General features: G+C 35.8%; 1 protein-coding gene across 2 annotated transcripts in view; it reads left to right on the top strand.

Moving 5' to 3' along the window:
* RIC1 (RIC1 homolog, RAB6A GEF complex partner 1) overlaps positions 1-16841 on the top strand; it is a 96327-nt gene that overhangs the window by 59448 nt on the left and 20038 nt on the right. For both annotated transcript variants that reach the window (XM_049772950.1, XM_049772943.1), the window contains exons 11-19: positions 444-590; positions 2691-2891; positions 7905-7943; positions 8234-8344; positions 9074-9163; positions 9963-10123; positions 11610-11748; positions 14124-14240; positions 14767-15495. In XM_049772950.1, the coding sequence (XP_049628907.1) occupies positions 444-590; positions 2691-2891; positions 7905-7943; positions 8234-8344; positions 9074-9163; positions 9963-10123; positions 11610-11748; positions 14124-14240; positions 14767-15495 (1734 nt within the window). The remainder of the gene's footprint in view (positions 1-443; positions 591-2690; positions 2892-7904; positions 7944-8233; positions 8345-9073; positions 9164-9962; positions 10124-11609; positions 11749-14123; positions 14241-14766; positions 15496-16841) is intronic.

The raw sequence follows: 16841 nt of genomic DNA, 5'->3' as shown, positions 1-16841 counted from the left end.
ATTTAAATTTAAAAATGCCACTCTTGGGGCCAGAGTTATAGCATAGAGATAAGGTATTTGCCTTGCATGCAAAAGGACGGTGGTTTGAATCCTGACATTCCATATGATCCAGGTCTGACCGAAAAACCAAAAAAAAAAAAAAAAAAAAAAAAGAATGCCAATGTTAACAGTAGGCATTTCTTAGGATTTAGACTAAAAAATTGTGTATTCTTCTCTATTCAGTGTAGAAGACATTAATGGTTAGTAATGGTTTCCGAGGAGATAGTAAAGATACAACAGAGATTAATATGATCTTGTCAGCATAGTTTCTTCAGCCTTAAGGAATCATTAATAACATTACTAATATAGTACTTCAGATTTATTAGAGTATTTGATACAAGGAAAAGATAAAAAATATTTTATTTTATTTTTATCTCTTTCTTCTCTCCTTCCTCAACTCTAAGAGCTGGGGAGCAGAAGGCTATCACCTATGGGTTATCAGTGGATTTGGGCCTCAAAATACTGAGGTGGATGCGAAGAGTATAGTTAAACAGCCTGGTATTCTGCTGTTTCAATTTATTAAGAGTGTACTCACTGCAAACCCTTGTATGGTAAGTTTATTTAATTATAACTGTTGAAGTGACTTTCATTTGAGAAAATCAGACTGTGTTTGTTTATTTAGCAGATGTTAGTTTTGGGACCACACCTGTTAGTGTTTGGGACTGCTCCCAGCTTGGTATTGGAATCAAACCACATGCAAAGCATGTACTCATTCCTCTGTGGCCCTAGACTTACCTGAATAGCATTTTTGCAGTTATTTAGCAGGCACTAGTTATGAGAAATTTCACTAACCATACAGAACTTTTAAAAAATCATTGTCATGTAAATATGAAATATTGGTATTCGAGATGTAGATATATATATATATATTTTTTTTTTGTTTGTTTTTTTGGGCCACACCCAGCATTGCTCAGGGGTTACTCCTGGCTGTCTGCTCAGAAATAGCTCCTGGCAGGCAAGGGGGACCATATGGGACACCAGGATTTGAACCAACCACCTTTGGTCCTGGATCAGCTGCTTGCAAGGCAAATGCCGCTGTGCTATCTCTCCGGGCCTGAGATGTAGATATTTCTTTGGATTTTTTTTTTGAAGAGGCTCCAAAAGTGCTCAGAAGGTTCAGGGACCCCACCAATGCTTTTCAGTGCAAAGGATTGGGGATGCTGTTATGCAGAGGGTATCCTAGTAATCCTTGTGGAGGCCAGAACTGTACAAGGTGTTGCTCAGGGGACCATGTGGTGCCAGGAGTCAAACCTAAGTCAGGCACATTCTAGATGTTAGCCCTAACCAATATATTATCTCTGACCCTTTATAGAGATTTCTTTATTGTGGGACTTCAGGATTTCTAATATGCTAATGGAAGTACAGAAGTTGCTCTAAAATCATCAGTGTTTTCAGGGGCCAGAGCTATAGTGTAGTCGTAGAGCATTTGCCTTGCATGCAGCTGATCCTGGATGAACCTCATTCAATCCTCGGCATCCCAGGAGCAATTTCTGAGCACATAGCCAGGAACAACCCGTGAGCATCACCGGTGTGGCCCAAAAACCAAAAAGAAAAAAAATTGTTTTCAAAGTTTATTTCTTAATTTTTAAGTATCACTTTGAAAATAATGTAAGAACCTGTTTTCGGAAACACCACCCCAAGTTATAGTTAGAACTACTCAAGTTTGACTAAGTTATAGTAATATTAACATTTTATTTTAATGTATTTTTTTTAAGATTGTGTTACATGTTAGGAATACATATGCTAAGATCTACTACCAGTGAACTTTTAAATATTTAGTCAAATCGATTTCCAAAGAAAATTAATAACACATTGAAAAAATATGAAAATAGCTTGGATCTGAGATTTCTTTATTGCATTTGAAGAATAATAATACTTGGGGGTGGCAGAATTGTGTTTCCTTTTCACCTCCCCCTTTCCATATGATTGTTTTACTTTAAAGCAACCACTGTCTTTGGACTGCAGTAGAAAGGTAAGAGATAGATTACTGTTCTAAATCAAGACCACAGACACATTTTCTAATTGTTTATGAGATGCTTTCACATCCACTTATCTCATTTCTAATTCACCCCTTCTTGCCATATGGGCAAATGGGTGATTATATGCACATAAATTCCTTGACTAGCCATGTTTTCCTACCACAGCTCATGAGATATTTTATGTAAAAATAATTCGGTTTTGACCATTTAAAGCCTGTGGACTGGCCACTTGAAAACTGTTGTTTAAACATTGAGGTTATATTCTGTCTCTCATAGCATCTCTTTTACATAAAAAAATAGGTTGCTAATAAAGATACTATTTGCAATGAAAAGTAATCTTTAAAATACTGCTTGTTCTCATTAAATATATCAGAGGGATGAATTTTGTTGTTTGTCTTCTGTGAGGAAGTCAATACTGAGATCTGGTACATTTCTTTTTTGGGTGGGCAGGGGTGTTCAGCCACCCTGCAGTGCTCCTGACAGACTTAGAGGACATTATGAGATACCAGGGATCAAATGACAAGGACATTAACAGCTATACCATCTCTTTGGACCCATTTGATACATTTTTTCTTTGAAAAATAAAATGTATGTATAACTTACTTTTTTTTACCTAATAATTGTATTTACTTCCTTTCCTTTGCTTTTCTGCTTCCTTTATCCTACATCCAGAGTAATCAGGAGCAAGTCTTGCTTCAAGGGGAGGATCGCTTGTACTTGAACTGTGGAGAGGCTTCACAAGCACAGAATCCTAGGAATTCTTCAGCGCACTCTGAGCATAAATCTAGACAGAAGAACTTCTTTGCAGACTGCAGTTTAGAATCTCAGGGATTAAGCACTTTACTTGGACATCGCCACTGGCATGTTGTACAGGTAACTCTTACTGTTGACTTAGTCTTTGGCTAAGATTTTTGAGCTAGGTTTTTGATGTTTTAAAAAAGTCTTTTGTGTTGTCTCCTGTTTTCCTTTGTTCTTATCTTGTCTTCTTTTCACTTGATATAGGCTGTATTCCTCTCTTCTTTAAATCTGTTAGAGAAGTTTCAGAAGCTGAAAGCTTAAGTTTTGCCCTCTTATTGAACAGAATTGTTTATTTTACTTCCAACCCCCATCCCAGTTTTTGATACAAACTTAGATCTAAGTATTTGAATAAGGAAAAAGTGTTGCTGGCCTGTAGTCCTAATAGAGACACAATGAATTTAATTGACTCCAAACACAAATTGTAATCTAGTACCTTACTGTTAATAGTTTTATTATTAATCTTGTTTCAAAATATTTGCTGTTTCTGGCAATACTTTTAAGTTGGCACTTAATATGAAAATTAATTCTGAATTTTGATATCAAACAGGATTAATCTGGATAATTTGAATACCTTGAAAGAAGCTTTTATACAATTTAAAAGTCCTGAGTGTTTTCTTTTCTCTTTTCATACCACAGTGCCTTTAGGTACATTATCACCTATCCTTGAATTAGTTCCTTGTAGTCATTATTCCTACAATTCTTTCCTTCTATACTTTACCTTACTAGCTTTCTTCAGCTCTCATATTCTTTTCAGCTGATTTTGGCAATAATGAGAGACAGAAGAATGTGGTCATGTGTGAAAAATTAAGAGAAATATCTCTTAAATTGGCATGTGGTATAAACTAAAAATGTACTTAATGGACATTAATAAATTCACAGAAATCAAACAATATGCATACCATTTTATAATTAGTAACAATTATTAAATAAAAATGCATCAGCTACTTCTTGACTAAAATTTTCCACTGCTCCCTTCTCTCCTATAGCCATTTCTCTGCTATTTTCATTTCCCCATACTTTGAACTATTCATTCTACACTGACCTAGCATCAATGCCAGTTCTGCCTAGCCAGGTCTATGTTGCCAGAGAGCCAAGTAGAGCAGAGGATCAAAGAAGGTAGGTCTGGAACTCAAAAATCCATCAGGCAATAACAAAAAATTTAATTTCTTCCAGCTCAAAAGTTGAGTCATTCTTATTAAACACTTATGAATTATCCCATATTTGAAAGTATAACACTGAATTACTACTTTAGACAAAATAGATGAACTAGCAAGTTTCTTCTCTCTAAAAGAAACTATTTAAATACTAAGAAAGATGAATTTGTTTAACTCTAGTTTTATCTTTTTTTAGCTTTCTTAAAATAATATAAGAATTAGACTTCCCCAAACAGTTCCATTGTTATGACTCAGTGCCCTTAGAGATCATGTATTCAACTAGATTTTATACATAAGGAAACGAGTTCAGAGAAATTTGGTGACTTACCAGGTCACACAGCAGAGTGTAGTGCCAGGCAGATTTAACCTTTCTGTAATATCAATTAATATGATACTCTTAACTTATGTAAGCCCTGTGTATTAAATGTTAAGTAATATTTGGTTGCTACTTAAAACTTAGAATGTGCCTTTTTGGCAATGATTTTGCTTGAAATACCATAAATTTTGGTTGTTGGCATTCCAGCCATGAGTCACTGCAGTATTGCAGTGATAGTTTAGAGTTTCTTATACTGCTAACACTTTATCTTCCAGGATTTGTAGCCTCTAGCAGTGATTCCCTGAAAGAAGCATGACTCCTTGCCTAATCATCCCTTTAATATAAACTCTTATGAGTTGTGCTTTATTCTCTATCAAAGTGACTTTTGTAACTTACACTTTTATGCTTCTTGTACAGCTTAGAGTTCACCAAATGAGCTCCAACTAATTCTGCTGCACTGTATGTTCCTCCTCTACACTACTGGACTTTTTGTTTAAGTCTTCTATCTTATGCTTATAGTTTCCTGATAAGAAGAGTATATTAATTATGGGTTTTTTCCTTTAAAACAGCAAAAATTTATGATTTTCAGGAGTAATAAATTCAATTACTGCTATAGATATGGTACTATTTACTTTTCTTGGTATTATGGATAAAGGTCAAAGTTCAGGTGACACGTAGATCAATAAAGATGGCCTACATCGAAAGTAAATATTTTTTCCTCCTGTGGTATTGCTGATACTTGAAGAAACAATGCTTCATTTTAAACTTATTTTGATTTTGGGGGGTGGGCCACACACAGTGATGCTCAGGGGTTACTCCGGCTCTGCACTCAGAAATTGCTCCTGGCAGGCTTGGTGGACCATATGGGATGCCAGGAATTGAACCTGGGTCCATCCCGGATTAGTCACGTACAAGGCAAACACCTTACTTTTGTGTAACTTCTTTTGATTTTTGGAAATAAATTTTCTGTAATGAGCACTTTTATATAATTTTGGAAGCAAATGAATAAACTTTTTTCTCCTATAGATATTCTTCAGCAACTTTGTATGATAAGAGTTATCCTGGTTTCCAGGGGCCAGAGAGATAGCATGGAGGTAAAGTGTTTGCCTTACATATAGAAGGATGGTGGTTCAAATCCCGGCATCCCATATGGTCCCCTGAGCCTTCCAGGAGCGACTTCTGAACTCAGAGCCAGGAGTAACCAACCCCTGGGCACTGCTGGGTGTGACCCAAAACTAAAAAAAAAAAAGTTATCCTAGTTTCCACAATTAGAAACACTTCCTGTTGAAATTCTCTTTGGCACTAAAATTTCTTGTCACAACTTAGCCACCTATGTATTCCACAATACCATACCACTATAGTTGGAGAAACATGGAGGTTCTGTCTAGCATCATGAGTATCTATCTGGCTCAGTTATGCTCAGGTATCTTCAGGTAACTTGTTTATTTTCTACCTTCATAAAAATTTTACATACAGCCTCTTAGAAATCTTGCTCAACTTTTAGTTTGGTTTCATTTTTTTTATATTGAATCACTGTGAGGTAGAGTTAAAAAGTTGTTGATGATTTAGTTTGTTAGACAGTGTTCCAACACCCCATCTCTTCTCCCGTGTTCATTTCCTTCCACCAATATTTCCAGTTATTTTTTCTTCTTGATCATATCTGAGAAGCCATTTTCTGAACTAATTTCACCTGGCACGGTGAATTTCATTAATTGGCTTAATTGGAACAGCATATATTTTAAGATACAAATTAAGCTTAATTGGCCTAATTGATACAGCATATCTTTTAAGATACAAATTAAGCTATCTTCAAATACTTACCAGGACATTGTTATCTGTATTTTTGTAAGGTAGTCCTTCATAAGCCAACACTGAAACTAAGAACTTTCGGGTGTACTGAAAGCTATTAATTGTCTTAGATTGCAGGATATAATAAAGGGAGTCTAATAGCATATAATACATTAATTTTTTAAGGTAGTAAATTGTTTCCGCATACTATTTTTACATTATTTTTGTATTGTTTTCACATTATGCAAAAACACTGTATTCATTTTGCCTTTATTTTTTAAATATGTTCTATTTCTTTGAGTAAAAGGAAAAAAATTAATAAGTTGAAGTGTCTCTTGTTTCAGGAGCAGAAAATTCTCCCCAGTGACTCAGTTTTCACTCTGCAATCAGTCACTACATGGCTGTGAGTGAAAACTATTTATTTAATCAACAGCATAGTAGAATATTGAGTCTCCAATAAAGCTAGAATTTTTTTAACCTTCATTGGTATTTTCACCAAGGATTCTTCTGGTTTTTTTTTAGGGAAATATACTTGGTGGTGTTCAGGAGCATCTCCCAATTCCATATTCAGAGATAGTGTTCATGGGACCATGTTGTATCGGGGCTTGATCTGAGGCCTCCTGCATACAAAGCGTGTACTCAACCTACTGAATAATTTTTTAGTGCAGCTCTCACCAAAGACTCTTCAATTTTGTAGTTGTTATTAAGATGATGATTGTATATTACTTACGTTGCAGATAAAGTGTTAATATCGATTATGTACTGAGTTCTTATATATCCTTTTAATACCCCAAACAGAAATAACAGTTTATATGTAATCTCACATGTAATTGGATGTTTGCTTTGGGATATGCTAAAAGTTAGCAGTTAACCCCAAACAGTGATATAAAGAAATTTTTATTCTGTACTTTGTATGTTTTTATATTATTAAGCATATATTGATTTTTTTTTTAATCTGCAGGATGTATAAATAATTAAAAATGTTTCATTTAAAAAGAACTCTTGCCATGGGGCTGGAGAGATAGCATGGAGGTAGGGCATTTGCCTTGCATACAAGACAGTGGTTCAAATCCCAGCATCCCAAATGGTCCCCCAAGCCTGCCAGGAACGATTTCTGAGCATAGAGCCAGGAGGAACCCCTGAGCACTGCCGGGTGTGACCCAAAAACAAAAACAAAACAAACTCTTATCAGAGTTCTAATTTTAGAAACTTCTAATAAATTCTAATAATTTAGAATGTATTTAAACTTATTTAAAGTTTGTGAATGATTCAAATCCACAAATGTAAACTATTCAGCTACCTGGCTTTTGGCTGTCCTGTGGGTGCTTTTCTAAAAATCATTTGTTGGTCAGTTCTCTGTTCTCACTGAGTTTTCAGTATTTAAAGCAAAACCAAATAAAACAAAAAAGCCAAACAAAACAATGTATAGAGGATAGGGGCTAGAGAGATAATACAGTGAACAGCGCACTTGTCTTGGAGGGAACTAACCCTATTTTGATTCCCTGGCACCCTATATTATTCCCTGAGCCTAGCAGGAGTAAACCCTGAGCAGAGCCATATGGCCCAAAAACAAGAAAAAAAGAATAAAACATATAAAGAACCAAATAATTCTTTATATATAATATAGTGAAATGGTCAAAAACAGGAGAAGTTGAAAAATTTGCTGCTATAAAAATGGTAAATTCCAAATACTCTTACTACAAATATCCATTTTGGGGAGCATTTTAAACATGATTATAAGGTGAATCTTGTGGTGTTATACATATTTTAATGTTTTAAGTTTACATATATTTCAGAACTCTTACCAAAATGTTGTGTTATTTTCTGTAGATTTCGAGCACCTATCTAGAGAGCAATTGGCCTATACGGGTGAGTTTTTACTTTTTGGTATTAATTTTCATTGGATAGCATTTCATATAAGAAGTGTTCTGAGTTAGTAGATGCATTGATAAAAGGAAGATTTTGGTAGTTGATCCATTGTGCATTGCTAATCTATATTAAAATATGTTATTGATTACATTTCTAATTAAATTTTTAACTTATTTCACTTAGCAAACTATTATTAATATTTTACTTATCTAGTGTGTTACAAAATTCTGTATAGCTAATAAAAGTATATAGACTACAGGAGAGAGTTCTTAATTTTTTTTTTTTATCAGTTTTCAGCTATTGATAAAATCGGACAGAATATTGCTGTGGTTGGCAAGTTTGGTTTTGCACATTATTCTTTACTTACCAAAAAATGGAAACTTTTTGGAAACATTACCCAGGTTAGTCTTTTTGAAATTAAAAACCTATTTCCTAAAGAATGAGGCCTATAGTAAGAAAAACTTTAAAGTAATGCCATTGTTAACTTATTAAAAATAGAGTAATTTTTTCATATAAATGTTTTTAAATGATGTTGTCATATAAGAGTCAATTCTGATAAGATACTTATTTAATAAAGAATTTTATTTTGAAGTTATTGCTTTGTTTTAAAGCTTAGATACTATAAATTCTTTAACTTAAACTAATGTTGAGTTTATCAGATGTGACTAGAATAGGTTTTCATAAAGTTTTATATTATTTACTGCTCTTTAAAAAGATATTATGTATAATGTTTGGGTAGCATAATGACACAGGCAGTTGGATTTTATAATAATTATGTAGGTGGAGCAAAGAAAATTAACATTTATAGCCCAGTGAGAATACTTTTGTTACCATATATAAAAGAGAAATTATTTGGTGGTGAAGCTAATCAGTATTGGAACTAGAATTTAAATCTGAATATTGACTGTGGGGATAAAGATGCTAAATAGTACAGTATGCTTTTTACCTTCTAGAAATGTTTATTTTTTTAAAAAAAAATATGAATCATTATATATGTCCTAGAGTAGTACTTTATTAAAAGGATTTAGAGTAAAACATTGTTCCTTCATAGCATTCTGTAAGAATGGTTACTTACTGAAATTTCTGTTAGCATAAATAAAGGCAAATAAGTTGTTTTATTTTATTTTTAGGAACAAAATATGATTGTAACAGGTGGCTTAGCCTGGTGGAATGATTTTATTGTTCTTGCATGTTATAACATAAATGACCGCCAAGAAGAGGTAAGCTCTTTCACAAGTAATCTTTGTATTTTTAATTTTTTTGTTTTTGTTTTTGAGTCATGCCCATTGGTTTTCAGGGGTTACTCCTGGCTCTGTGCTCAGGAATCAGAAATCCCTGATGGGCTCAGGAAACTATATGGGATGCCAGGCATCAAACCTGGGTCAGTCACATGCAAGGCAAGTGCTCTACCTACTGTGCTATCACTTCTAAACCTGCAGTTTTAATACTTAGAACATTTTGGTTTTTAGAAAAAAATTCTATTGCATAATTAACATTTTATTTTTAAACTAAGAATTTGGTATTATTAGGTATTAAGATTTTCATTTTCAGTTACAATTTTTTTAAATTTTAGGACTTCTCTAACTTTTTCTAAGAAAATCTAGCTTTTAGATATTCTCTAAGTTTTGGGGTAGAAGGAAATACTTAAATAACTGGGTGGAATAGTGCTAGGGGTTGAGGATGGATGAGGGAGAGAAAAGAAAAATGTGTGCCACAGGCAGGCAGGGTGGGGGAACAGGAGGAAAACTGGGGACATTGGTAGCGGGAAATGTCCATTGTAAAGGGTGTTATACTTTGTATGACTGAAACTCAGTTATGAACAATTCTGAAAAAAAAAAAAAAAAGAAATGGGTTCACAATAAAAAAATGGAAAATATGAATAGTATATGCATAAAATAAAAGATAGCTATTGTTAGAATATGAGGTGCACAAGTTTCAGAAACTTAGAGCAAAGATGAGTACATACTTACTGCTATTTCACAATAGGAATATTGATTTTACTGTTTTATTTTTGTTTAGCTCAGAGTTTACTTGCGAACATCAAATTTGGACAATGCCTTTGCTCACATAACCAAAGCACAAGCAGAAACATTACTACTTAGTGTTTTCCGGGACATGGTAATAGTATTTAGAGCAGACTGTTCAATATGTCTTTACAGTATTGAAAGAAAATCTGATGGGTAAGTATATTTCATAAAACCACTTTTTGGGTTTTTTTATGTATCCTATTCCCATTTCATTTTTGTTTTCTCAAAGAACTTGAGATAATTTCACATTTAGTTTCATTTGGGAAAGTGTTTTAGACATTTTGACTTTCGTTCAATAAAGCAAGGACTTTTAGTTAGGGATAGTTGCAAAGTATTTTTTAATTACCTAAATAAAAGAGCTTGCAGCAACTTTATCAACTAAACTTAAAGAATTAGAGAAAAATCTAATTTGGGCTAGGGTAAATCCTTAGATAATAGTTTTGTTCATTTGTCTTGAAAATGTGATTGCCAACTACTAGTTTTCCAGACACTTGGGAAAATTTGATGGAGTTACACAGACTCAGACCTTAGGAAGTGTGTCCTCAGTAGACCCATTTATTATGAGCTAGTTGGCTCTATTCCCGGCCGGGAAAGACTGGCATTTTTGTCATTGCTGTGTTTTTCCTATATTCTTGGCATCTTACCAACTTGCAGCATTTAGAACATGCCTCTTGAATTTTATTTTACTCCCTTAAGTGTAGAGGAAGGGAGTGGTTCTTTTGGGGGAAGAATTTACTAAAATAGGTTAGTCCTTAATGAGTTATGAAAATTAAGGTGCTGGAGCAATAATACATTGGGTAAGGTGCTTGCCTTTCATGTGGCTGACCTGGGTTTGACTCTCAGCATCCCATATGGTGCTCTCAGTGCACCAGGAGTGATCACAGAGTATAATCCCTGAGCGATGCTGGATATTGCCCCACAACCAAAAAAATAAAAAAAAATAAAAATAAAAAAAAAAGATGATAGTTAAGAAATTCTGGTGACATAGGCTTAAGGGGTGGCTTGGAGGGCTTCAGTGGCAGGGGGATGTGCTTTGATTTTATACTTAATACTATAAACTTGAATTTATTTATTTATTTATTTTTTTTTTTTGGTTTTCTGGGCCACACCCAGTGACGCTCAGGGGTTTACTTCTGGTTATGTGCTCAGAAATTGCTCCTGGCTTGGGGGACCACATGGGACACCGAGGGATTGAACCACGGTTCATCCTAGGCTAGCACTGGCAAGGCAGATGCCTTACCGCTCTGGCCCCTGAACATTATTATTAACCTATTGCCTAAATTATGACAAAATATTGTTTAAAAAGATTAAGAAATCTTAACTATTCTCATAGAACATTCATCGTTTCTTAACCAACTGGTTTTTTTTTATTAAATATTTTCTATGCCTAAGTAGCAAAATAAAATCTATTCCTAAGCTTCCTTTCAGTATATTTCTTTCTCTCTCATTTCCATATGTGTTCTTTGGCCACTTCTACTTTGTCCTTCTGCCAGAAAATACTTTGGGAAAGGGGAATAATAAGTAAAAAGCAATTAGATGATTGGTAGACATGAACTCTCGTGCTTTTAGTAGAAAAAAAGGGAAAAATAAAAGTGTGGAGATAGGGGATTTCTTTCATCGCTTTTGTTGTTGTTTACAGTCCAAATACTACTGCTGCCGTGCAGGTTCTGCAGGAAGTCTCCATGTCTCGCTATATTCCTCACCCTTTTCTGGTCGTGTCTGTCACTCTGACATCAGTGAGTACAGAGAACGGAATCACCTTGAAAATGCCACAGCAGGTAACAGAACTCTTCATTTTTTCTGTTTTTAGTTGATAGCAATTTAATTTGTTGAGCAAATAAATACTAAATGAATACATTATACCTCAGATATAGGTGATGAATGAGCTCCATTGGCAAACTCTAAAGCATGGCTTCTACTCAGACAGTAAGGGCATAATTATATACTCAGTTATTAATATGATATACTTGCCAAAAGTATTTATGTTTAGGGGTCAGAGCGATAGTGCAGTGGTAAGGTGTTTGCTTTGCATGCAACTAACACAGGACAGACGGCGGTTTGAATCTCATATGGTCCCCTGAGCCTGCCAGGGGTGATTTCTGAGCAGAGCCAGGAGTAACCCTTGAGCGCCGCTGGATATGACCCCCAGCCAAAAAAAAAAGTATTTAGGTTTAGGGACCAGAGTGATAGCACAGTGGTAGGGCGCTTGTCTTGCAAGCCTCAGTTCAGTCCCCACTGTCCCATATGGTACCCAAGCTAGGAGTGATTTCTGAGCGCATAGCCAGAAGTAACCCCTGAGTGTCACCGTGTGTGGCCCAAAAACAAAAAAAAAATGTATTTAGGTTTCTTCGCCTCTTCCCCCCCCCTTTTCTCCTTCTCTTCCACCTCCTCCTTCTCTTCTTCTTCCTCCTTCCTTCTTCTTCTTCATTAATAGGGTCATATCCAGCAGTGCTCAGGACTTATTCCTGGCTCTGCGCTTAGGAATCATTACTGTCGATACTCAGGCGACCATATAGGATACTGGGGATCAAACCCAGGTCAGCTGCATGCAAGGCAAATGTCTTATCCACTGTACTATGACTCTAGCCCCAAGCAGGTTTCTTTAAAAATACATAACATAAGCCTGAAAAGTCTAGTCATAATATCTTTTTTATTTCAATTAAAACTTAAAGACCCGGGCCAGAGAGACAGCATGGAAGTAGGGCATTTGTCTTGCATGCAGAAGGACAGTGGTTCGAATCCCGGCATCCCATATGGTCTCTGAGCCTGCCAGGAGCAATTTCTGAGCGTAGAGCCAGGAATAAAACATGAGCACTGCTGGGTGAGACCCCCCTCCCCCCCAAAAAAAAAAACCCCATAAAAACCCATCGATAAGAGAAAGCATGATATATTTTAGAATTGGAAGGATTTCAGAGTTACTGAAACATAGATTGTGAAAAGGATATAAGTTCTTATTGATAAGATTGACTTGAGACTTTATCTTACAGTATATTTTCTGGTGGCAATGAGTACATGCAAAGCAAATAGAAAGAATCAAAATTCCTTGGAGAAAAATTACAGTTGGTGATAACCTCAACTTCTTTAATACATCACCTAAATTTGTTACCTTGGAATGAGCTTTTTCTATCCTTCATGTTCAGTATCACATATCCATATGTGTTCTTTTTTTTAATGCCTATAATTTTGGTGGGCTCTCAAGCTGTGCATAGGGGACCCAAGCACCTCTCCCAGCAATTCTTTACTACTCTAACCAGACAGTTCATTATTATGGTCCAAGGACTCAGTGCTGCTTGAGTCCCTAACTGCTGCAATACCAATGCTATCCTGGCAGTGCTTGGGAGTCTCCAAGACCATACCCTGCTGTGCTCAGAAGGATCTCAAGAGCTATACCTAGTGGTTTAATGCCATCTGTGCCAGAATTCAAACTTAGAGTCCTGTTGGCTGCTGAACTACTCCCAAGCCCCAGAATAATCTCACTTGGCAAGTGAAAATAGTTCAGATGAGTCATAGGATTCAATTGGACTAGGCCTTTTACTTTAGAATTCAGTTGAAAATTTCCATAATCAAAGGATACTTCCTTATTACTTAAGGTCAGCACCCATACTTTCTTATTCACAATCCTGAATAATTCAGATTTTAAAAATAACTCTTTGAGAACTGTAAGGAGTAATTTCCTGCTGTTCTTTTTTTTTTTTTTAAGTGCTCCTTGAAAGTCTGTTGCCACTATCTTTTTCTCATAATATACCTAACCTAGCCAGATTGCTCTCACTTTCCCAATAGAACAATTCTGTCCTCTTACATCTGTATCATTTGCATTCCTATCCTGCCTAAAGTACCAACCCTTTTCTTTTTATTCATAACTCTCATCTCATGCTTCATACCTTTTCTAGCTATGCTAGTTTTTATCAATTTTTAAGAATTGATTTCTTATCTTGATAAATTTTTAATGCTTTCTTAATTTTTGCAAGATGATCTGCTCTATCCTCAGTTTATATCACCATTGTTCGTTAACTATGTTATATTAAGTTTATTATGCCTTATCAAGAAAGTTTCTTTTACTTATACTGCCCAACAGAATGACTATACTTAGTACATATGCAATAAATAATGTTAGTTATTAAAATTAGTTTGACTGCAGTTCATTTTTCTTCAGGCTCGTGATGCAGAGAGCATTATGCTCAACCTTGCTGGACAGCTTATAATGATGCAAAGGGACCGATCTGGCCCTCAGATCCGAGAGAAGGACAGTAACCCTAACCAAAGGAAACTTGTGAGTAAATGCATTGTACTGCATGAATATTAATGTTGGAATGAACACAGAAATGATATTAGATAAGGATGAGACTAATAAAAATATTTAACACTGAGATGATATTAAATTAGGATGAAACTATAAAAAATATTTAAGAGAAGAGTATTCTTGTGGTTTGGAAATTGAGTGAATACATAAAAGTAATCTCTAGCTTCGGGGGAAAAGATCATCTGTGAAGATTGATGGATTAGGTCCTAAAATTATAATTAATATCTGCATTCCAGATGTTACTGACTAGGCATAATTATTGTATAATCTAGTGGAAAAAGGATAAACTTGAAATTAATTTAGCGGGTTTCTTAAAAAACGATTTAAATACATATTTACATTCAAAGACAGAATATTATTAACTCTAATTCTGAGTTGAACCTTCTAATTTTTCCCAAAAAAGTTATATTTGATTTTGAAAGATTGATGAAACCAGTAGGAACATAGCCTACAATTTTAGATAGAATAAAGAAACTGATCGTCTCTCCTTCTCCAGTTGCCGTTTTGTCCTCCTGTTGTACTAGCCCAATCTGTGGAAAATGTCTGGACCACATATCGAGCAAATAAACACAAGCGTCACCTTCTGGAGGCTCTTTGGCTAAGCTGTGGTGGTTCTGGAATGAAAGTTTGGCTTCCTCTCTTTCCTCGGGATCATCGCAAGCCTCATTCTTTCTTGTCCCAGAGGATCATGTTGCCTTTCCATATCAACATTTACCCACTGGCTGTTTTGTTTGAAGATGCATTAGTCCTTGGTGCTGTCAATGACACTCTACTCTATGATTCTTTGTACACTCGAAACAGTGCGAGGGAACAGCTGGAGGTGCTTTTCCCTTTCTGCGTCGTAGAGAGAACTTCTCAGATCTACCTCCACCATATTCTACGTCAGCTGCTGGTCAGGAACCTTGGAGAACAAGCCTTGCTTCTGGCCCAGTCCTGTGCTACATTACCTTACTTCCCTCATGTCCTAGAACTTATGCTCCATGAAGTGCTGGAAGAAGAAGCTACCTCACGGGAGCCCATTCCCGACCCTCTGCTTCCCACTGTGGCAAAATTTATCACCGAATTCCCCCTATTTCTGCAGACAGTTGTCCATTGTGCCAGGAAGACTGAATATGCCCTGTGGAATTATCTTTTTGCAGCTGTTGGAAATCCCAAGGACTTGTTTGAGGAATGCTTGATGGCCCAGGATTTGGACACAGCTGCCTCTTACCTTATAATTCTGCAGGTAATTATTTTATCCCTTACACAAAATAAAATGTACTTAAGAAATCAGTATTTAGGGCCGGAGAGATAGCACAGCAGTGTGGCATTTATGCGGCCAACCCGAAGGGGCCTGGTTCGATTCCCAGCATCCCATGTGGTCCTCCAGCCAGCCAAGGGCTATTTCTGAGTGCAGAGCCAGGAGTAACCCCTGAACGCCGCTGGGTATGGCCCATATCAATCAATCAATCAATCAATCAATCAATAAATGAAGTTTAAAAAAATCAGTATTTAAGTTTTCTGTTCAATTTCTTTTCGAAGAATTCAATCTTATAAACGATGGCAGAAAATCCTCAGTATTATAAAGAAATATTGCAGGGTTGCAATTCTTTAATTTCAGTTGGGGTCTCTTGTGTGTATGTATAGAAAATTGATGATGAGTTTATAGTATTATTTTAAAATTTTTTATTACTTTATATGAATATCATGGTCTATAATTGCTCATAATACATTTGTTTCTGCCATTCCATGTTCCAACACCAATCCCACTACAAGTGTAAAATTTTTTCCACCATTATCTTCAGATTCCCATTCACCCCCAAGCTTGCCACCTTGATAGGCATGCAGTAATTTACTTTATATTGCTGTTTACACTGTGGTAATGAAATATTTTGAAAAACTAAAGCAAGACAAAATTTGTGAAATTACTATATCCGTGATGCCACTAAGTCATTGTCTGAAGAATTAGTAAGCCATGTATTGCCAGTTGTATTGCTGTTACTGGTTTTGTTTGTTAACCTTACGTAGTTTAGATGTTTGTTAACCAATAGTGCTTGGTAAATTCAATACTGTTTTGTAAATTCTTTACTACTTTGACATCTAATTTGGTGTGTTCATAAGAGGGGTGACAGTATTTAAAAATTAAGCACATGTGCCCACACAGTCCAGAAATTCCAAGTTTTGTAGCTGATAGGGTGGCAGCTGTGGAATGTGGTTTTAGCTCTCAGGGCTTCTGGAAGTATGAAGGGAGAGTCGGGGAAGGTGCCTGCACTCTTTCTGACAGAAGTCCTGGAGAATTTCAGCCCAAATATCAGCATACCTGCACTTTTGATCAATTAGATATCTTTGCAGAAATCAGGAATAAAACATTGAAGTCGGGCCATTGGTGTGGCAGCTATTTGTGGGTGTATCTTTGGCAGGCAGGGATAATGACCTGCCCCCTCCTGCTGAGAGTGTCTCATTTTTCATTTGTGAGGTCCATGTTCCAATGTTATTCGATGGCTTGTTTTTCACTTCTGGAAATATGAAAAGCGGGGTGCCTACACTCACTCTGACAGTGTCTTTTTATAGTATTACTTTGAATAATATCGA

The sequence above is a fragment of the Suncus etruscus genome, chromosome 1 (assembly GCF_024139225.1).
Source record: "Suncus etruscus isolate mSunEtr1 chromosome 1, mSunEtr1.pri.cur, whole genome shotgun sequence".
NCBI lineage: Eukaryota > Metazoa > Chordata > Mammalia > Eulipotyphla > Soricidae > Suncus > Suncus etruscus.
This window is presented reverse-complemented; position numbering and strand designations above follow the sequence as displayed.